Raw genomic sequence first — 22,032 nt, 5'->3', positions numbered from 1 at the left:
GCTGAGGGAGGCCTATCTCTGGGACAGTGGTTTAAGCTCATCTTGAGATAGGGCTACAGTAGAAGAGAAATTGGGGTTTTTTTGTATATTACCCAACACCGTCCACTCATCCCTGCAATCATCCAACATGCCCTAATTGGTTCAGTATGTCCCTGCAAAACAGAAACCGAGAGTGACTTGGTAGGAGATGTACAAGACACAGATCTAAGACACAGGCAGAAGCCAGTAACGATGACCAGCTGTCACAGGCAGCAAAAACCTCCCGGCAGTTGGCACTGGTGAATTTTCAAATACCCGCTGGTCACTGCTACCCCATTAATCATGGGCACTTTGCCCAGCCTACATTCCTGAACAGCTTTTTTCTTTCTCTTCCCCCTCTCTCTTCCTCACAGACTTCTAACACAGTTAATAAAAAATTTATCAGGGCAATGAAATAAACAGCGATTTGATTTGATCTGGGAGCCAAAGAAGGGAGAGTTTCTGCTGTTCAGGTGCAGACTTGGAAGTTTCTGCAACTGCTGGCAGAAACGTGCCCACAAAACCAATAGGCTTAGGAAAATAGAGATGTTAGATGTTGTTTTTTTGGTTTTGTGGGGATTTTGTTTGTGGGCTTTTTTAAGGGAGTGGAAAGGGCTGGAAGGGTGCTCTTGAACCCCAGGAAGAAGAGGGTAACACTGTGAAATCCATAGGGACTAACGGACATTTTGCAGCAGCAGTGATGGAAACAAGCATGGCAGCATCCAGCACTGGCACACAACAGTCACCACAGCTCCTGAGAACTGCAGGTGCATGTGACTAAATATCTGGTGTTTCTTTCTGAAATCTTTTATAGTTCTCCCTTCGGGAAGAAGAAAGAAGAGCAAAAGAAGCACTTGGGTCTAACACCAGTGATGTCTCAAAGGAGTTCAAGGACTAGAGAGACAGGAGCAGCAGCAAGTCCAGGAGTAAAAATGGAGTACCCTGGAACAGTTTGGGCTAAAGTAGCATTACTCCTCCATGAAAAATTCAGACTGCGCCTCAGGGCTTTGCTGGGCTGGTGGCTCTGGGAGCAGGAAGAACAGAAATCTTTTCAGGGGACAGCCTTACCCTCTGGCTCCACGGGAAGCAGCAGGCAAGGGTACCCAGGCAAGGAGATGGCAACCTTCCATGGGGAGAGCTTGCGCGAATTTATGTCAGGCTTAAAGCAAGAGATATGGAGGGGAATGCAGCTGCCCATTACGAGGACAGGTAAATACATCAGGGATTACAGCTGAAAGTGTTATCCAGTGTAGGACAGAATACAGACTGAAAGAAAAGGTATTGTTATACTGTTTAAAGTCCCACATTCCAGGTTATGGCAAGAGGAAGAGTCAAGGCCAGCCAGTGCTGCCGAGGAGACAGCATTAGGCTGTGGGTAATGCCAGAGTCTCTAGTTTCTTACAGAGTTTCATCTTTTCTGCATTGACATACAGGGTGGATTCATGTCACCAAATTTTCGACATTGAAAAGTTTGCTGTGTAAATCCAAGTCATTCACATTCCTCCTGTAGTCCAAACAGAGAAGCAGGGACTTCCAGGGGGATGATCCATCACATTATCTCAAGGCAGACAGCAGAAAGAGTAAGATGCCAACTTCTCCCAGCAGACTACAGATGAGGGCCAGATGACTAGCTTAGATTTGTGCTACTAACGCTTAGATGTCTAAGATTAAGTGTGATGAATCTCACCTGTAGTATTCCACTTCTGTTTGCAAGACCGCGTCCATACAGACAAGAGATGCAATGCCTGAAGGGAGTGACACTTCAAAGGCCAAGTGACAGAGATGTGTATCTCTGGACTTGGATTTTAGTCCTGCCTCTTATAGGACACCCGTGCAATTTCTTTAGCAGACCTATGTACACACCCTCGGTTTGTTAAAATGAGATGAACCTTTTATGAGTTTGGATGGGTATGTCTATACTGTCAATGTGATTTGTTCTCTTTTGCTCCAGAGAGCAAAGCCCAGTCCCTTAGTTTTGCTCCAGCCCTTTGGACAGCCGTGCACGCAAACAGGACATCACTCCCAGGCTCTTTCCTGGAATGAACTAGTGCATCCCCTCTCAGAGGAGAAGCAGGCACAGCTGACGTGGACAGCCCACTCCAGACATGTAGACAATGCCAAGTTTGATTTCCTCAACCTGCACAAGTCCTCCAACACCAACTCTACAGGCCCTGGGCTTTCAAATCCCTCCAGGCACTGTTCTGCCATGTAACACGCAGTCTTGGCATCAGGTTATACAAAGACCAGTCTGTTGGGCTGTCTCCCAGCCTTCTCATTATTTCAAGCATTTTTAACCAGGAAACATAATAAATCAATCAGCCAAAAAGGAAGCATGTCTCAGGACCACAGGGGCACCACAGGGAGCATGGAGGAGACCAGCACCCCCCCACCAGTGCCCAATGCAATGTGGGCATGACCTATCCATTCCAAAAGGTGGTACCATCAAGTAGCATGAACGCAAGCCAGTCTGAGTTCAGGGTTTTCTGTGATACCACCCACAGAGGGAGTATCGGCATAGCCAAGGTATCAATCTCAACTGCAAAGATGGTCCACAGGCTTTGCACAGCTGTAAATATTCTCCTGTCATACCATGAATTACATGAAACATAATTGTAATAGTTAAAAACACAGTAGGAGTAGTCGCTGCCACCCCGTTAACACTTCTCTTAAACAGGTTAATGAGGGGCAGTCTCCCTACGAACTTTTGTTCTTTACTTCTTTCCTGTAGGTCAACAAGTGGATTAATCTTTCAGGTAAAATCATGAATTGGGAGCTCTACGCATTCATAATCCCTAAAATCATCATTGGATTTGTATAGTCAAGGTCATAAGGCTTCTACCTTGCAAAGTCTGTTCTGTGGTTATTAGGGGAGATTTATTCTACTTCTTTACAAATATATTATTTTTTTTTTGCATTCAAAAAAGGAACATACCCGAAAGTCACGTTCCCATCAGTCTAACAAGAGGAAAATAATTTTGAAGAGACTCTCCAGACTACAGCTGCTGCTGTGACACCTGTGTGAGGGCCATGTGGATTTCAGGTTTAGGATCTTGCTTCTTGGCTTCTCTCCCTTTGAAAGGCTCTCTGTGCCTTACTTTGCTTATCTGCACCTAACGCATTGGTGGATATACTTGGTGGGTACCAAAGCTGAGAGCTGAACCTCCCAGTTACCAAAACATGAGTAGATGTCCCACTCACCCACTAACTCAACAGTTCACAGTAGTCTAGTCTTAACATACAACTTCTTCTGGTGACATAGGTCTGTCTCTTTGCAGACAATTCTGTCAACGCATCCACCAGCCAGCTCGTGCCTGACCTTCCAAGAGAGCTGCTAACCTTCCTTATGCCCAAGTCAACCACGGCCAGATGCCCCAGGCCCACCACACCACCCATACCCTGTGCACAGCTAAGCATCCACCTGCCAGGATGCTGTGAAGAAAGTCCACAATCTTACAGCCTGAATGGCTGAGGGCACCCAAAGGTGAGGTGCCATTATGTTAAAATCACAGCACCATGACAGTCCCTTCCCCGCACGTTCAAAGGGAGTGTCACCTTATTAAAGGCAAAAGGCTTTTCTTATACTGCTGACAGAGAAGCCTCAGAAAGGAATAAAGCAGATAATAGGCTGCCAGAGGCCCAATTTACGCACCCCAAAATTAATGAGTCATTCCAATTAAATTATTTGCCCTAAATTAAAACTTATCACCAAAATCCAATTCTCATTTCATTACAGAGGACCTCCCTAGTTACCAATTTTTTTCTCCACAGATTTTTTTTAAAGGTTACCTTCATGGAATGGGAAGAAAAACTGTAGCTGTAGTTACTTTTCTGTTTGAGGAGCCCTGAAAGTTTTATTTTTCAAAAATTTCTCATTTCTATATGTCTCCACATAATAAATTAAGACATTCCTAGAAGATCTGATGGACGACCGGAGAAATACAAGATCATGCCATCAAATAGACGATGTAAGGGAAATGTGAGACATAAAGGAGGAGGCAATTTTAAACGTAGCGCTGCCCAAGCGTCAGCAGCCCCAGCTTTTTGATATAGAACTGTGAAAGCTCATCCACCCCCCCACCCCCACCCCCATCTGGGGATCTCCAAAGGGTCTTTCAGCAAAAGGCAGGCAGACAACTGACGGCACTCCCTATGTGCCTTCGAGAAACAAACCGAGCTTCTGCTCGTATTCTCAGACTTTCACACACCGCTACGACTTCTCGAGCAGGGCTTGGTTCCTCCTGCCACGGGTCTGCCCCCCCCCCGACAGCCGGGGCTGTGGCTGGCAGGCACCCAGCCCTGCCGATGAGCACAGCCACGTGCTCCCTCACACTGCCCACGCCAACCGTCCTTGCCTTCCCAGGAACAACCTTCCTCCTGTCTTCTGTTGGAGATTAACACTTTTTAACCTAATATTTGTTTTTTTAAGAGACGTTTTCAAAAGCTGTGGTTGGGTTTTGAGAAAGTGCTCCCTGTCTGAATACTCTGTAAATGGAAGCCATATGTCTAAGTATCTGTATCTTTTTTGTCTATTTTGTTGTGCGCACATTTGGCAAGTTATTTTTTCCCCTTAACTATCACATCTCAGGCTTTATTAAACCAAGCTGCTATTCTGTTATTTTGGAGGGTTTTTTTCCCAAGCAACCAACTCCTGACATTTTAGTGGCTATACAGGAAATGTGATATTAAGTCATTATTTTTTTCAGAATGTTTCTTCACTTTCTAGCGAGTAAGGAGCTGCTATTGGGGTAGCAATTTCAATGTTTCTAAAGATAAAAAGAAGAGCTGGAGCTCTGAAAAAGCCATCAAAATCCAAACCCTGAAAACCTATTACTTAATACAATTTATCATTTGTTGTTTTTCTGGAAAGCAGCTGGAGGCTCATCCTACAGGGCGTAGCATGCATACACACCAAAAAGACAGGGTACGCATCCGTTGAGGAGTGATGAGAGCCAGCAACTGGGCAGAGACAAATGGCAGGAGCACATGGTCATCGCAGGCCGGCTGGGGTCAGTATGCACCATGCAGATGCTGTAGCAAGTGCACAGCACAAAGACTACGCCTACCTGCTTTTCCCCGTTCTTCAAACTGTCAAGTCACTTTTAGAAGGACAGTCTCATTTTAGAAATACTATCTCCTTTTTCCCTTTCCTGAAATGCTAATTTCTTTCCTTCTGTAATTAATCCATATTAAACAGTAAAATGGGAAGCTTCTGAAGTAGGAAATAAATTTGCTTCTTTCTACAAGTCTTGATGTTGTTTTTGAACTGTTGGCTCAATTTAGGCTTATTTTACAATCTGTTCCTGGCCAATTCCAATTTCAGATGAAATTTTGGCTCCAGTGAAGCAAAATTCCCTTTAATTTCAGTGGAATCAAGGTTTTGATCCAGGTTCTCATCCACTAACGCACAGCTACAATGAGTGTAGACAGCAGCACAGCAGCCAAAAACACAGAACATGAGCTGGTGAACTCCAGGAATCTGGAATTTCATCCCATATGGAGTTTTGAGCATGGCAGATTTGCAGTATCGCTCCACTGGCACCAGTGAAGTAAGAAAAACACACAAAAGGAACACGCTGTTCCACAAACGCTGGAATTAGCAAGGCCTGGTTTACCGCAGCTACGTGTCCTAGGTCCTGATGCCTTGTACCTTGGAAAACCTTCAAAGATCTTGACCAGTTTTAGTCCAGGTGGCACCCGCCAGCTGGCACGTGCATGGCTCCAGACCTGCCTGCAACCACACAGGCTTCTGCGCATCCCCTTGGTAAGGGATGCAGGAGGAGACTGGGATCCATCGGTGGGGATCTGAGGGGCAGGAGCTCTTGTTGGGGCAAGGTCACAGCAGGGATGAGGGGTGCTGGAGTGAGCTGAGCAGAGGACTGCCAAGCAGAAGGGCAGGCAAACAGCATAACCGTACAAATAAACCCATACACGCTTTGTTTCTTAGGAAGCCAAGCTACTCCCAGTATCTCTAGGGTTTGGATATAATAAAAGCTCAGCTGAGCGAACCACAAATCTGGCTAACCTCAACCTGGCAGTGCTTCTTTCAAATGAAAGGAAGAAAATAAAATGGACAGTAAAGCTACGGAAAAGGTTGATCTGAGACAGAGCATGATTAACCTTAGGTTTCAGCTGTATTGCAAGTAAAAAGACAAGCTGATCCTAAAGTTTCTAGCGGAGACTAGCTATGCATCTTCTCTCATTATTTTGGGTTAGAAATCCAATGCTTCAGATCAGATCTTTTTGAGAATTTTTTGAAACACATTTTTTGCTCATTTTCAAGCTATTAAGCAGTTACAGGCCTGCTGTGTAAAATGAGTAAGATATTTATTCCTGGCTACATTAGCACTTTTTTCCTGGGGAAAAAAAAAAAAAAAAAAGGTCTCGAGAGGATGTGGCAAAAAAATAGTTCACTCACTACTGACAAGACTGGGGCCATCAGGAAGGGAGCAAGCAATGGGAATTTATGACTTGGGATGTCCAAGGGGCTATATTCTGTGGTGGGCAGATCAAGTCAAATTCCAGGTCAAAAGTCAAGGCAATTTTGTTGGGCCACCACAACCACTGCTTTTTCAGCAGCGGGAGCAGGAACACGCTTGGCTTTACAATTAACGGTTATCTGTACTCTGCCAAGGGTTAGCAGACGTGGTGGTGGGACTAGGTTCTTGCCGTGTTTGGAGCTGACAGCAAAATATTGTTCCTATTCCATTGCCTTACAGTCCGGGCTAAGACTTGGGACAGTAGACTGAGACTATCAGCCTGAGAAATAACAAGGAAAAATCTTTCACAGCGCTGGTCTGAATCTAGAATCAGCTGATCAGACAAAATCACACAAATTCAGCTGATACTGCTTTAAAGAGACACTCAAGCTAAGCTGATTTATATACACTAAGGAGCTGGATTATCATATCAAGATCTTTCCTCCCAGCCGTAGGAAAGCCTTCCATGTATTTTATGCAATACTTCTTTCTCCAAAATGAGTAAGCATTTTTTCAAGTATTCTGTTTTTGTCTCCTGCCTGCACCTGCAAAGCAAGCATCAAAATATTTCCAGAAAAACCTCCTGATTTATGCACTAAGAAGTGCTGAGATCCAACCTATATAACAGAGCCAAACCCTATGCTGCATAGCAACATTCCAGCCATGCCTGGAGATAGAAAAACAGAAGTTAAGAGGCATCAGGACACTATGGGGAGGCCATAAAAATACTAGATGGGGAGCAGCAGGAAGTTCCTTGGTAACCTATGAAGCACCAGGCACAATCTCCTCCTGCAATTTATGAGTTTGGGCAAAGCAAACCAGCACAGAAAACCTAGAAAGTACGCCACCAATACTACTGTGTGCCTGAAATCCTGGAATTATTTCACTGGTAGGAAATTACAGTCCATGGTAACAGGGGAAGGGTGGCAACAAGATCTACCGTGCTTCAGTTCCCCAAGACGATTCCCTGCTCTCTCAGATTATTTTTCCCATCAAACCCATCCGCTGTCACTTCCTTCTGAGCGTGCTGGTCCTGTCTTTCCCAGTCCCTGTGGTAATCTGAATTTATCTCCTCCCTCCAATCTTTTCTTCTTCTCCCCCAACCGCTCCCAGTAAAATGATCTTTTTTCTTCCTCCCAGAAAATTCATACTCCCATGTTAACTCATTATTCTTTGCAACAGCATGCCAAATTCGCTGTCATTTTCCCACTGGGGCTATGTCCTGAAAAAGACAAAGTGGTCTGTGCTCATTCTTACCTACTGCAGACTCACTGGAATTGAAAGTGCTACAGTGCTAGCGCTCAGAAAGATCCCTCCAAATTCTGGGCTCTGCGCCCACAAAGCGGGGAAGCAAACATCTCTCGGAGAACAGCAGCTGACTCCAAAATCCTTATTGTCTGGCTAGCAAAGGAAAAATAGTTTCAGCTGTCTTCAAACCGCTCTGCTTCCAGTGCTGGCCAAAGAGGTGTGGGAAAGACAGGCATGGGCTCCCACCACAGCTCTGCTGAGCTCAGAACCAGTCTGTCTCTGGTCTCCCAGTGATCCACTGCAAGCACTGACAGCCACCGGCCCCGGATTCTGGCAGGGAATAAACTCCAGCGGAGAATGACAGCAAGGGGTCTGGAAAGACTGAAAGGATGCATGGCATCATATGCACTGCTCATCCCAGGCTCCCCGCTACAGCCAGTGGAGGGACACCGTTATTTCCACTGGTCAATTCGTCTCATGAATTTTGGACAGCTACTTTAGGATGAGCCAGACTGTGCCTCAGAAAAGTGCTTCTCCTCATGAATGGCAGGGTCCATGGTGACCCACTCCAGTGATAACATCTACCTTGGGTTGGATGAACCCTGCTCTGGCTTATGGGCTCAGGTCCCGGGCTGGTGACCAGCAGAAGTTACCTCCACCTGAGACCTGGCTTCAGGCTCCTACGTGCCTCCTATATGCACACGCTCATGTGCCTTGCTCCAATTCTGCTTGGAAATCCTTCTCACAGTCCCAAAGTCTAAAGAATAATCTCTCCCTGTCATCTTTCCCTACCACTGTCCTCATCAATGAGGACAAGGGCTGAGCAGATGATGGGCAGCACCCCCTCTCCTCAGCTCTAGATCCAGCTCCGACCGAGGGACTCGCTGCCGGAGCAGTGCTTACACAGGGGAAAACAAGCTGCCTTTGTGGGTAAAGCATTTCTCTCCACCAGTGCTTTACCAGTCACTCTCACAAAGTCCTTTAATTACAGAGGACTGGACTGGGAGGGGGCACAGCTAACCTACCACGCACAGTTAGTAATAAATTTTCTGTGGTTAGATCCTGGCCACAATGAATACATCTTTATACCACTTTGAAACAATGAATGGTCAGTCTGAATCTTTGCAAGCAAGGAGCTCTACAAAAGCAATGCGTAACGGAGAAAGGCTACACCCTGTGGTTCTTTTCACACACCAATGCCTATCACTTTGAAAGAAAACCAGAATTTGCCCTTTAGCTCCTATACATTTGACTTTGAGTTTGTAATTAGGGCTGGGCAGTAAACAAGAATTCCTCTTTGTGAAAATTTGCTGCTTAAGTCTCCAAATCTGATTTTTTTTTTTTTTTTGCCAAAATGCCAAAGCCTTTTTCATTATTATTTTTTTTTTCATGAAACAAGGGCAAGCTCACATTCTTTCAACAGCCAAAAACTGGGAATTGCAAGAGATGTTAGTGAGCCTGCAGGAGTTCCAGGCTCCGAGCAAAAATGCAAGCGTGACTTCTCCATACCTCTGCTGAATGCTCCAGCTTTCAGATAAGCTGTGGCAATGCTACACCTTTTTCTCTTCCCAACTTTGACCAGAAAAAACATCTCCAACCTGTAAAACCTTCCTGATTAAATTTTAAACAAAGCCAAAACTAGTGAAGTGTTTTAGTTTCAACTGAAAGGTTCCCAGCCATCTCCATTCACAATGATGCCTTGCTGTAAAGGCTCTGGGCAGCAAACACGGCAACCATCTGCTTGCTCCTGTTCGCGAGTCATTCCTTCAGCCTGCCTTAGACAGACCTAAGTCTTTACTGCACATGAGAAAAGTAAGGACTACAGAGTTTTCTCCACTGATATTTAATGCCTGAGAAGGGCTTGAGGACATTGCCCTAAAAGAACAAGAACTCAAAGTAACGCTGGGAATGGGGCAGCCTCCACTTCCCCGTTATGACTCGCTCTCCTGGAACAAGTCACTGAACATACTGGAATGAACGATTAAACATCCCATTTATAAGCACCTAGAGGATAATAATACAGTAAGAGAGAAAAAAAAAAAAAAAAAAAAAAAGCAATGTACTTTTGGCAAGCACATATCATGTCACCTCAGCTTCATTCCCTTTTTTTGTAGGATATCTGGCATAGCAGATATTGCAGGAGCAGTACGCTTGATGATGTGATATATCTTGACTTCATAAGGCCTGACAGTCTCTGGAATAAGCTAAGAGAATATGGTGGATGTTAAATCACCATCAGGATGCTTCAAAGAGCTGCAACCAACGGATCGCTATCCACCAGGGATGGAGGTTTTAGTGGGTTGCTACCACAGTCCACTTTTGTGCCCTGATTACTTCAATACTTTAATTAACACCTTCATGATGGAACAGAGAGATGGCACCAGGCTTTAGTTGATGACACTGAACTGGGGGCAGCTGCAAGTGCTTTGGAGACCAGGATCATAAGTAAACTGAAGAAGTGGTCTCCATGGAGAAACCAACCAGATGGCATCCAACACCAGTGAGCACCAGGCACTATGCCCAGGAAGGGGTGGGGGTGGGTGGGTGGGGGCTATTAATGCTCCAATACAGAAGTGGGGAACGAGCTGCAGACTGTGCCGCAGACCAGTAAGAGAGGGTTAGAAAGCAGCAGAGAGACTGAATAAGCAAAAGCAATTAGGTGCCCTTATAAAAGAAAGGCAAATCTCACCTCATTCTGGAGTTAGGTGAGTGCAGCATGATATGCAAAAACACGGCTGGTATTTTTATCTGCATGACTGAGTCCTAAACTGGGACTTTTGATTTGGTTTTGGACAGCACACTTAAAGAAACATGTAGACAAATCGGACAGTAGTGAAACCCATATGACATGAGGGTTGTAAAAGCAGATGTGTGAGAAGCAGTGAGCCTGTTAAGCTGGACCAGAGAGTTCTGAGACACAGGGATTAATGGGCTTCTAGCAGATAAAAGGTAGTTTTGAGGAAGAGGAGAAGAAATTACCATGATGTGTCCTGGAAGGACCAGAAATAATTGGCAGCAAAATCAATTAGGATCATATGTTAATAAAAGCTTTCCAAGTGCAAGGAGAGTGAAATAATGGCTATGCAGGCACAGGTTGTCTTCAAAAAACACATGTTAGGGGCAACCACCGTATAGCTGATCTTGTTTCACTGCATGGGGAAGGACCAGACCACCTCTTGTGGGTCCTTCCAGGTCTTTGCTCCTCTGAGGAGATAACCACAGAAACATCTGGGGTAGTTCACAGGGAGGTTTGCTATCACACCCCAAGCAAAGCAGCAGGAGATGCTGTGAGTGAGGTGGTGGCTCGGAGCAGCCCCCTCATGTGCTCACCCCAGTGCAGATAGCGCAGCCCCAGCATCTGGGAGCAACTGAGCTGGGCAGGGGCAGGTACCTCCCGTCCAACCCCCCTGCACGCAGTGCTGCCCACCTGGGTCAGAACGGCACAACTCGTGGCCACGTTATACTGACCAACCTTTTGGCAGGGAATGCCTAGTTCTGCTAGCGGAGTTGGCTTGAAGTTTGAGGAGGAAAGACTTATGAAGAGAACTTTCTCTACTTTTAGCTGTCTATCAAGTGGCAATTTTTTTTAAGTGTTGTTTCGTTACCTCCCTTCTAGACCTCTGCAACATGCCCCAGCTGGGAGCAATCCTGTCAGTGAGCACAGACACTTACAGAGAGGAAAGGCACAGACCGAGAAGGCTGGCTGTGCAGAGACTGGTGCTGCCCGACAAGGCACAGCTGGCTCTTTCCTTGGAAATGCTAAAGGACATGGGCACCCACGCTGGAGAGGTGATGTCCCTCTTTCTGTGAGATACTCCTGCAGCTCTGGCCAGCAGAGCTCACCACAGGGAAAGCTGATTTTCTCAAAGGAGGGAAGGACCTGCTCCTAGGACGCAACTCCATTAGCCTGCAGTCATCTAAACGCAGTGAATCATTAGCCCAGCTATTCCAGTGGCACTGCGGGCATGGAAGTGGTCTTCTCGAGTTATAAGGGCTCCAGCATCACTCCAGTATCCACCTACCTGTTAGTTAGTCTCTGGTATAGCTATCCCATTTGTTTCTACAGGTAATAGGAGCTGGGTTTTGACAGTGGCTATACAGATGAGGGAGTTGAACTGGGGGAGATGAAGGATGTGTCTTTGGTATAGAGTGCAGTGGGGAGCAGGAATACCCCCGGCAGCACAAACCGAGCAGGATGGGAAGCCTGAGCACATCTCTAAGGCAGCCTGTTGCTTCCAGGGCACGAGCAGCTACCATTGCACGGTCTTTCACTGACAAATCCAGGCGTCGCCAGTGATGCCGTGCCAGCTGCAAAGCTAGCAGGGAGTCTCTGACCCTGCCTTATTTCGGTTTCCCTGGGCTTGTTCAAAGGGAATCGCTGACCACCATTCCAGAAATCCTCCAGCCAGATTACCGCACAGATTGCTTGACCTGTTATTTAATTTTTCAAGAGCTGTATTTTCTTTTTTTTTATTTATTTTTACATTTGGGATGCCCAGAGCTCTACACAGCCCATGCTTTTAAATTTATCAGCACAAAACCAAGTAAATAAACTACATTAAATAAATAAAACCAAAAAGCTTAGCATGACTCAATATCCAAGCTCCTTTCATTTGTACTAGTGGCAGACTATTTTTCAGGCAGACAACCTGCAAATCTGAGAATAATAATAATCAATATGAGAAAATGATACCCAAAGAGGGAAGAGATTATTTTTTAACGTATACTATTTTCTAATGAATTAGTTTTACTAGTTAAGATTATTTTTAAAACACGGTTTAAAATGATGAGTCTACTCTTCCAAATTGTAAAGGATTTTTCATTTGTATTTTGCTTGGCTTTTTTTTTTTTTTTTTTTTTTTTTTTTACCGGATGAAATTCACTTGTAGAAAAATCAAAGCTATGAGTTTCAACTAATTACAGTATTACAGGACCCGGTGCTTAAAAGCAAGCATGAGGTCTTTTGTTAAATCTGTGGCAGGCATTAGAACAAAGATTATCCACAGATACCTTGTTTACAGGCATCCAGAGTTTAGGTGTGCCAAAACCCACATTTCCTCATCCTCAGAAAGGTGGCAGCAGTTCAGAGCTGGACACCCACACGTTTAGGTGAAAGCTAAGCTAGAGAGCTCAGATTTGCTCCTTTCCTTAGGCCCGTAGCTAATAGGCACAAGTAAAATTAATAATACATGTGCATGGCTCTAAAATTAATTTATACCTGTATTTTTCTTGACAGGTAAATGGAAACTGTATCCTGTGAGATTTTACCAGCAATAACCCACCTACAGCCAGTTAGCTATGCACGGCTACAGCGGGCAGGGTACACCTGCAGGGCTGGGGGGCACAGTCCACAGCCCGCTGCTCCAGCAAACACTCAGCCGAGCCGGGAGAGTGGCTCTGCGTGCTGCTGTGTGCCACTTGTCACACCGCTGGGGGAGGACTTTGTGCAAGAAGCTAAACCAGGAGCCTTCTGTCTCGCTCCATGCGCACGTAGAGCATCACCTCTGACCGTACACCCAGACTTCACCGTGCAGATGAACACTCGGATTGCTAGCTAGCCCTCAGCTTGCCAAGCAATACCAGCAAGAGGAAGAGTCCCTCTGGGCATGCATTTATATCCAGAGCAATTCAAAACACTTGCTGGGTGAAATAAAAGCTGGAGCCTTTTGAGTTACAGGAAAAATCAGGAGAAATAGCAAACTCCTGCCTGAATGATGATTTAGAAGCTGAACATGTCTGTAATATGTATTGAACACACTCATACATACCTATCTATCTAAGCTGCTCTATAAATATTTTAGATAAATAGGCAGATAGACAGAATAGCATGAAGATTAAATGCAAAACAAAACAAAACAGAGCAAACTCCCTTGTTTGGTTTTCTGGTCTGGACAGGATGGAACAACTAAATTCCATAATGTCCTTACCTGTAATAGGTGAACTCCTTAATGCATTTACTCTGTCATACTGCAAATGCAGGCAGACAGATAAGACAATGCTGGTTCAGATAGCCAAGTTTCCAGTTCCCTATGACACACAGAGGAGGAGGCTAGCTAAAAAAGGAGAGGGCAACGTAGGGTACGCAGCAGCTACCTCAAGTACCAGGTCTCACACATGCCTAGCAACAGCACACCCTGCAAACAAATGACCCAGCACAGAAAAACACCCAGGAAAATTAATTCCTCAGCCTTGCAAAGAGTTGACGACAGAGGGCCAAAAACCACAGCACAGTAGCTTGTTGACACAAGCAAAAAGAAAGGAAATCTGAGGAAGGAGGAGGCGAAGAAACCAGAGGGCTTTCTGGGAAGAGATGAGACAAACACGATGTTCTGACAAGTGTCATTATAAACAAATGTTTCCCCTTAACGCCAGAACAATCAGAGCCAGGAGCTGGTTTTGCATCATACTAGAATATGTCTGGGCATCACTGGTGTCCCCTGCTCTGTCACAACTTTTGAAAGGCCAGACTGAGCGCAGAGCAAAGCCATGCCACGCCACAGTGCAAGGGGACAGTCCTGCTGACTCCTGTTGCAAACCTAAGGGATGCACAGGCTACTGACTCTAGTGACTCTGGGGTTTCTCTAGGAAAAATACAGACCCCTCCACCCACTGTGTCTTTTGCTTTTTGCTCTCTTCTCTGGCACGTTGCTTACCTTGCACGATCAAGTAAACCTGGGAAGTCTTGGGGTGATGCTGCGTCTGCACTGAACACGTATAGGACCCCTCATCATAGACATCCACTTTCTGGATCCGCAGGCTGTATTCCAGGGGGTTTCTCTTCTCCAGTTCTACTCGAGGGTCCAGGGACCACTTGTCCTCTCCAGCAAAAATGATGCCAGAACGGTTTAACCAAGCAACCTTGGAGCTTCTGTCTTCTACGTAACACCTGTAGAGGAAGAGAAAGACAAGAGAGAGATTAACCCCTCCATCAACTCCATGTTGTCTCTTCCCTTTCCTATTCGCCCAGAAACTCCTGCCTTGCCAGTGAACCACAGCATCTCCTCACCATTGTTGCCCCATGGCCATGTATTCCACAATGATTTTTTGAAAGGTTTCAGGAAACTTTGGTTCAGGAAACCTTGGGATTCGGGATGGCCATGCCTCTTGTTCTCTCTTCCTTTTGTCTGTAGCCTACACCTGCACCAAAAATGACTTTGGAAGGCCACAAGAGATCCTGGTCACCAAATCCCTTCTAACCCTGCCAGTGGGAAAGGTCGGAAGGAGTTCTTCCCATACTTCTCCCTCACCTTCAGAAGTTAAGTATACAAGAGAGTGACATTCCCATCCCCCTGTCAGCCTGCAGGGCAAAGGTTCAGGGCTCCAGCTTTGCCAGCTCAGGGCACAGCTGCTCCATCCCTCAGTTCCAGCAGCACAAGGGGAGGGAGCTACAGGGTACCTCTCTTCCCCATCCCTCTGACAAAAAATGGCTTTGTGGACAGGAGCATTCACTCCTCAAACACCGCCCTCCTAACAGACACACACCCTTGCCGTTGCACATCTGCCCGCTTATGCAGGCAAGTGCAGGTTTGAGGCTGAAAAGGAGAGGCTGCGGGGGTGTCCCTGCCATCCCTGTGACACACAGAGCATGTCCTCTGACCATCCCAGGTGAGACAGGAGAGGAGGAATGACAGGTAGGGGTGGCAGGCAGAGGAGCAGCAGCAGGACCAGCAACTGCCATAGCCCTGACTGGCAGCTGTTGCAAGGCAGAGGACCGACTAACCCTGTTGCAACTGTGTGACAAGCATTTTGCTCCCTGACAGAGCACGGCGAAGGCCCTGTGATGACAAATGCATTTTTGGCTATGGCAGCTGCCCTGTACCACTTCCCACCTCTAGAAAGTGGCTTGCACAGAAGAGGTGAGGAGATGCCAACGAGGAGGCACGTCCTGGTCACTCTCAGCTGTGTCTCATTCCAGAGGTCCAGGGCTGAATAAGACATGGGGACATAACTGCTCCTTCACCCTGGCAGCCCACCAGGGCCAGGCTCAGCCACACTGAGGGGGTTTGCCCTGCAGCAGCTCACACCATGTTTACTGTGTGGATAAAAAGGGAAGCTCAGTCTCCAGAGCTGTTGCTCTTTCACTTCTCAGAGCTCTGCCTGCAGCCTCCTAGCAGCCAAACAACCCAGCAGCCCTCCCCACCACGATTCAAGCATATGTTGTATTTGAAAGAGAAAAGAGAGAGGATAAAGATTATTGCTTCAAGATAAGACAAATATTTGATGGTAGGCTTTCGTATAGCATCTTAGCACGGGTAAGACATTTTCCAAGTTCCTCTATTTGAATGCATTTCATTGATGCTGTGCTGCAAGACATCCCTTGCAAGGTGACCCTACCATTATGGCCAGCACCTCTCACCCCCTCCCTTTTGGCTGGCCCACAGATGCTCTGGGGTTACTGGTGGGCAGGAGGAAAGCCAGGCTGTGTGGGCAACGATGGGAGGCACGCTACGCTGCTGGCCAAGCTGGAAGCAGCTCTGTCTGATCCGACAAACATTTGCTTTAGAGAGCGGCCCAACAGCCCCGGCCAGCAGCGCCGCCATCCAGCCAAGGGAGGGGAGCGAGGGCTTGGCCCTCAGAGCAGAGCCCACCCTCCCAGCCAGGTGAGCTCTCAGCTGTCACCTGTGGTCTCTTTACAAAGCTGCTCTTTGTAAAAAAGAAAGGGGCAGGGGAATCCATGAGCAGCCAGTTAGATGTACAGACCAGCACCACTGGGACACGGCGGTGCCACGCTTCACTCGGCCGCCTGGGCTGTCATCACCAGCCACGGGGCTGGAAGCAAGGACCTGGGAAGGGCACTGTGCCCCAGGGGCGGCAGCAGTGGCCCTGCAGGGAGACCCAGACCATCTCCGGAGCCAGCCGCCTGAGGGTCACCAGCCTTCTTGCTGGTTCTGTGCAGAGTCACGATGGCACCGAGAACGAGGGGTCGGGTCTTTTCCAAAGGTTTTCGAAGCCGCTCTCTACACATTTTGGATTTGTGAAAATCCCAGGGGGGATGGTGGTGAGAAGCTAAGCAGATTAACAGCTGAAGTCAGTGGGAGCTGAAGTTTCTCAGTCACTTCTGAAAATCCCCTGGCACACCTATCAGTGCTGCTGGGCACCAGCAGATCCAGCGCACCACACCAGCCCCACCGGGCTGCTTTCTGGACCTATACCGTGGTGCTGCGATACAGCGCAGCACCCCGTGGCTCTGCCCCACACCTAGTCAGTGCACAGCTCTGCCTGGAGGTAGTAAAGATGCCCCTGCGATGTCCCTCAGGTCAGCTAAAGCTCAGCGGCACGGTCAGAGCAAAACTTTGCCCTTGTACTCATGAGGGGGCACTCACCCGGAGACCCTCACTCCCCTCTGCCCAAAAGAAAACGTGTCTCATAACCTGTCCTACAACCCCTGAGGTCAGCCCTAGTATGGTGGTCAACACCTACAGTCAGACAACCTTGCAATAAGTTGGGTGCTGCTAGCAAAATAAAGCAAGAAGGAGCAAGAAGGAAAGGGGAAGGAGGAAAATGGGAAAAGTGAAATGGATTTGAGCTGCTCTGTTCAGCATACCTCTTCCTATCAAACCATCAGGGAAAAACAATGTACAAATGTGGAAATTCCGAGTCTTGGTGTGCTCCAAACATGCATCCACGTGGATGATGCAGCTCAGTTATGTCCGTCTGCTCACACCCCCCCTCTTAGTCTGCCAGAGATGCCACCCAGCTGTATGGATCATGCTTTAATAAGGATTTATGGTGATGATTTTCACAGTGTAATAAGTGCTAATTCAATACTAATAGAATATTAAATGGCACGTTAACTGACATTTTAACTGCAATGCAATAGGAGCACAGCATCAGCAAGATATCAGATGACTCATTATTCACTAATAATCAATAATCAAGTTCACAGAGACAGTCAAACACTTTTCATTACGCTTATTGAAAGCACTACCATTGGCGTCACTGAACGCTAACAAACGATTTGTGATCCATCCATTTTGCTTTTCCTTACAGTTTCAGGTTTAATTTCTTGACATCTCTGATGCGGCTAACGAGAGGACCAGCTAGTGACAATGGTCATGCCTTGCACGAACACTGCAGGGACTCGGGAACTATTGATTTTAGCACCAATTTAAACTATAGACACAGAGAGACAAAAAACCCTTGCTGCCATGCCCCTTTAGCCCTCCTTGCCCTCTTGTAAACAAACATAGTGAAGTGTGGCACCCGAGGTTTTTTAGTGACAACACCATTTTTAGCTGCCACAGATGTGTTTCCAGTTCCCACACAGTGGCTAATGACTGTGTAACAACCAGCCAGGAGAGGATGATTAGAAACTGGACATGGAGTAAGGAACCATCGTCACGCACCTCCTGCAGCCTCGGTTTCCCCGTGGAGATGATGGGGCTGAGCTGTGCGGTAGGAGGGAGGGGAGAGGGTGATGCTTTCACCAGAGAACGCTTTGGGACCTTCAGCAGGAACCATCACCTCGAACGAGAGGCAGGGCTGCCCACCATGGCTCCTGGTCCCCGGATTTTAGCCTGGGAGGGGACATTTGGCACCATCCAGGCAGGGTGAGGGCAGGAGCTGGGAGCAGGTTCTGCTGCTCATCCTCTCTCCTCCCACACCTGCTGGGCCAAAGCAGCACTCGTGCAAACCTGCCTTCATAGGCTCTAAGGTAAATTTCACCTGGGCAGGAGAGATCTCTTATTTCCCCCCCTGCCCCCCCCTCCTTGAAAGCATTTGGGGTAATTCCTATTGACAGGTGTGTCAGCGAGTGAAGAAAAGGAAAGGGCAGCTCAGGCATCCACATATCTCCTGGTGGACACCAAGGCTGGATGTTTCACTGCCCGCTCCGCCTTACTGGGGTCTTGGTGCTTGACTGCTAGCCCCAGCGCCTCCTGCTCCTCCTCCCGCCCAGGCACCGCTGCACAGTGCATCGATTCCCCAGCACGTTGCTGTAACACTCGTCGCAGCTGATCTGCCTGTCACTGCAGCGGCTCTCAGCCCTAAGCTTTCTGCCCTCCCTTCTCTCCAGCGAGCAGGCAGGCTCGCTGCTAAGAGGCAGCATTGGGTTGGAAAGCCCTAGCACAGGCTCCCCAGGCTGGATGCGCTGCTGCCAGGGTGGGGGCTGCAAGGGGTGAGGAAGAGGAGAAGGAGGATGCACGAGAGCCGGGGGCTCACCAGAGTGCTTCCCATTCTGCCTCAGAGAAAGCAGCACAGCAGCTGGGCTATGGAGATGGAGTGGCAGTATTTTTTTGCCTTCGGTGTGGTGGTGGTGTCTTTTGGGGGTAAATTCAATGGTGTTTGCAAGGGGTGGATGATATTTATAGCCTACAGTGATGAACAGGCAGGAAGGAAGCCCTGTAGGACCTGGTGAAGCTGCTGTTGAAATGATTAACATGATGGGGATTTTACAGCATTATCAGTGATGTATTGGGTCGCCTTGAACCCGGGATAATTGTTTGGGGTGGTTTTATTGTTGTTGTAATTCCAAATAAATAATTTTTTTTTACAGCAGACCCAATCCCACTGTTCTCTGCCAGAGCCCCACCAGTGAGAAGAGGTGAGCTGCTAGGATTAATGAAATACGGCGTGCTGCTTTGCCAGCAAGCCACGGCTCTTACCTCATTTGGGGGAAAAATAAATATAGTGTGGTTTGGGGCTGCATTTTCTGCCCTCTTTCTCCAAAGCACGTTGTGGTGACAGCTCTGTGTCATAATTTCCACACTCCTCTTTAATCATCTTGTCTCCCTTAACCCTTTGATGATGCTTGCTGTAAGACAAGTTCCGTGCAGCAGGCCAAAACGCAGTGGCCGCATGCACACGCAGTTAAGCACCTGAGACACCACCCCACCCCCCCCCCAATACCCTCACCGAGGGACATGACCTGCTCTTGCCAGAGGATGTCAGACCCACCCTGGATCAGATCTCCTGCCTTCCCCTCGGCTCTGTGATGAGCCTGCTCTAATCTTCTCACTTCACACACGCGCAAGATCCAGCTAACAACTTCCCCTGCTGCCCTCTACCCCCAGCAGCAAAATGGCAATAAGGGAAAGAGAGAGGGATCAAACACGGCTTGTTCAGCACAAAGCAACGTCAGCTCCTGGCTGCCAGCTCTGAACGTGCAAGACAAATTCTCTGTTGTGTTGCGAAGTATGATCCTGGAAAGCTAATGCGGTGGTTAAACACAATACCACTCGCAGCCTTCTGAGGGAAGCTGAAGAGAGAATCCTGCTCGTGCTGTTTCATCTTGCCTTCTCGCGCTCTTCAGCCTTTCCTTGCATGGCAAGCAAGGACTTGAAAGCAGAGATGGTCAAGCAGAGGGGCAACAAAAGCCCAGCCCCTCTGCTGTCGCAGCAGGGACACAGCAAGCGAGGAGCTAAGGGCAGACCATGGGCATGCCAACCCTGACCTTCCCAGGCAGGGTGCTCAGGGCAAGAGTCCAGGCAGGTCATGGAAACATAGAATCATAGACTGGGTTGGGCTGGAAGGGGCCTTAAAGATCACCTAGTTCCAACTCCCCGCCCCCGCCATGGGCAGGGACGCCTTCCACTAGACCAGGTTGCTCAAAGCCACATCCAACCTGCCCTTGAACCCTTCCAGGGATGGGGCACTGCCACCACAGTGCTGGTCCCTGCCACCAGTTCAAGAGCAAGGCAGCTCTGCCACTGCTCCTTTCCCTGGTGGCTCCCACTGCTCCAGATCGGGCTCTCCTCAGCAGTAGATGCTACAGAAGACAACTACGGCTGAACACATCTTCATCTCTGCGAGGGCCCCCTAAGTGGATGGCAGTTGGAGACTGCATCAACCAAGAGCCTGAAACCTCCCTTCAGCCAAGCACCGAAACCCTCATTTTACTGAATTTGAATACATGGGCATGAGGTGTTGCTCAAACTTCTCCTTCTTCTCCCTGCTGCCACTGTTCCTCTCTTTCCCCAGCCTGGTCCAGCTGCTGCCACTCTCCTGATGCGCCACAACCCACAGCAGGTCATTGTTTGAGAGGGAATACTGTGCTGAAACAGGATGGATTCCCAAAACGGGGCATAAATAGCTCCTGAGCCACCACTGCCAGTGTGATAACACAGGCCCTCGGAAGGATTTAGAAAACTACTGCTTAAATCCAGTCCTGCGCTGGAAAACTGGCAGGAGGGGGAAAACGCCACATCTGTTCAGCCCACACTTTCTTTCAGCCACATATGCTGCGCCTTGGTCATGACACCCGTCTGCAGCCCCCTGGGTATCTCAGCACTCAGGTGACGATTTCAGACCATCCCCCTGCTGGGGTGGCGCGGGGCTGATAGGATGCCTGCACTTCTGCTCATCCTCTTTAGTAAATTGCCACTTTGGGAGCACGAGGCTGGGACGGGGTTTCTGGGGTAAGGCAGCCCCCGCCTCCGCTGGCACGGCCGGCTGTGCCTCATCATCTTTTTCAGAGACGTACTTCATTTCTCCTTAAACCCAGCGCGTTTGGCGGGGGGCACCCTCCCCTGCCTCATACGGGCTCATACGGCCGTTCAAAGTCTTTCTGCTCTGCTGATTAGAAACTTTTTTTCTAATTCTAAGTCTAGATTTATTCATGGCTGGTTTATATCCATTCCCTCTCACGCCAACACCATCCTTTAGCTTAAACAGCTCTTCTCTCTCCCGGGTGCTTATCTTCCAGCGTGTTCACAGAGTGCAATCATATTCCCTCTCAGCCTTCATTTTGCTGGGCTCAACAAGCCAAACTCTCCTAGTTTCTTCTTGTGTGATAGACTCTCCATTGCCCTAAACATCCCAGTAGCCCTTCTCAGCACCTGTTCCGGTCTGAATTCCTCTTTCGTGACCAGAATTCGTAGCCAGCTTTCTAGATGAGGAGTCCCCAGTGTCTTGTACAGAAACGTTCCTATCTCGCTCTCTCTCCCATCAACTCTTTTTAATGAAAGCAAGAAGAATTGCAACCAGTGAATATGACTATCAGTGCAGAACTGCTCATGTGCTGCGAGCATCCTCGTCTCTTAGTCCATGTGATAAGCGTGGAAAATGAAACCCAAGGGACTTCACCAAAAATACACCAGCCTAAAAAGACAGCTAGCTGCATGGGCTCTCACTAGCAGACACACAGCTGGTCTCACATGGGTTTTCTTTCTGTTAAAATGACTATTTAAGAGTACAGGTTCCTGGTTGTAGAGAAAAAAAAAAAGAACAGAAATCAAGCCCAAAATTATAGTAATCGTTATGCCAGTACTCTCCCGGGGTAGAGGTAACTGTATCAGAATAAGAGAACTTATACTGGCATGATTTATTACTCTTCCCATCTTCTGGGGATCAG

At 47.8% G+C, this 22,032-nt stretch overlaps 1 protein-coding gene across 6 annotated transcripts in view; it reads right to left on the bottom strand.

The window, feature by feature from the left end:
- The window catches only part of LSAMP (limbic system associated membrane protein), a 1,038,741-nt gene that overhangs the window by 152,068 nt on the left and 864,641 nt on the right, over window positions 1–22,032 (bottom strand). For all 6 annotated transcript variants that reach the window (XM_080393375.1, XM_080393373.1, XM_080393376.1 and 3 more), the window contains one exon: window positions 14,396–14,628. In XM_080393375.1, the coding sequence (XP_080249501.1) occupies window positions 14,396–14,628 (233 nt within the window). The remainder of the gene's footprint in view (window positions 1–14,395; window positions 14,629–22,032) is intronic.

The sequence above is a fragment of the Falco punctatus genome, assembly GCF_963210335.1.
Source record: "Falco punctatus genome assembly, chromosome: 6".
Classification (NCBI taxonomy): domain Eukaryota; kingdom Metazoa; phylum Chordata; class Aves; order Falconiformes; family Falconidae; genus Falco; species Falco punctatus.
This window is presented reverse-complemented; position numbering and strand designations above follow the sequence as displayed.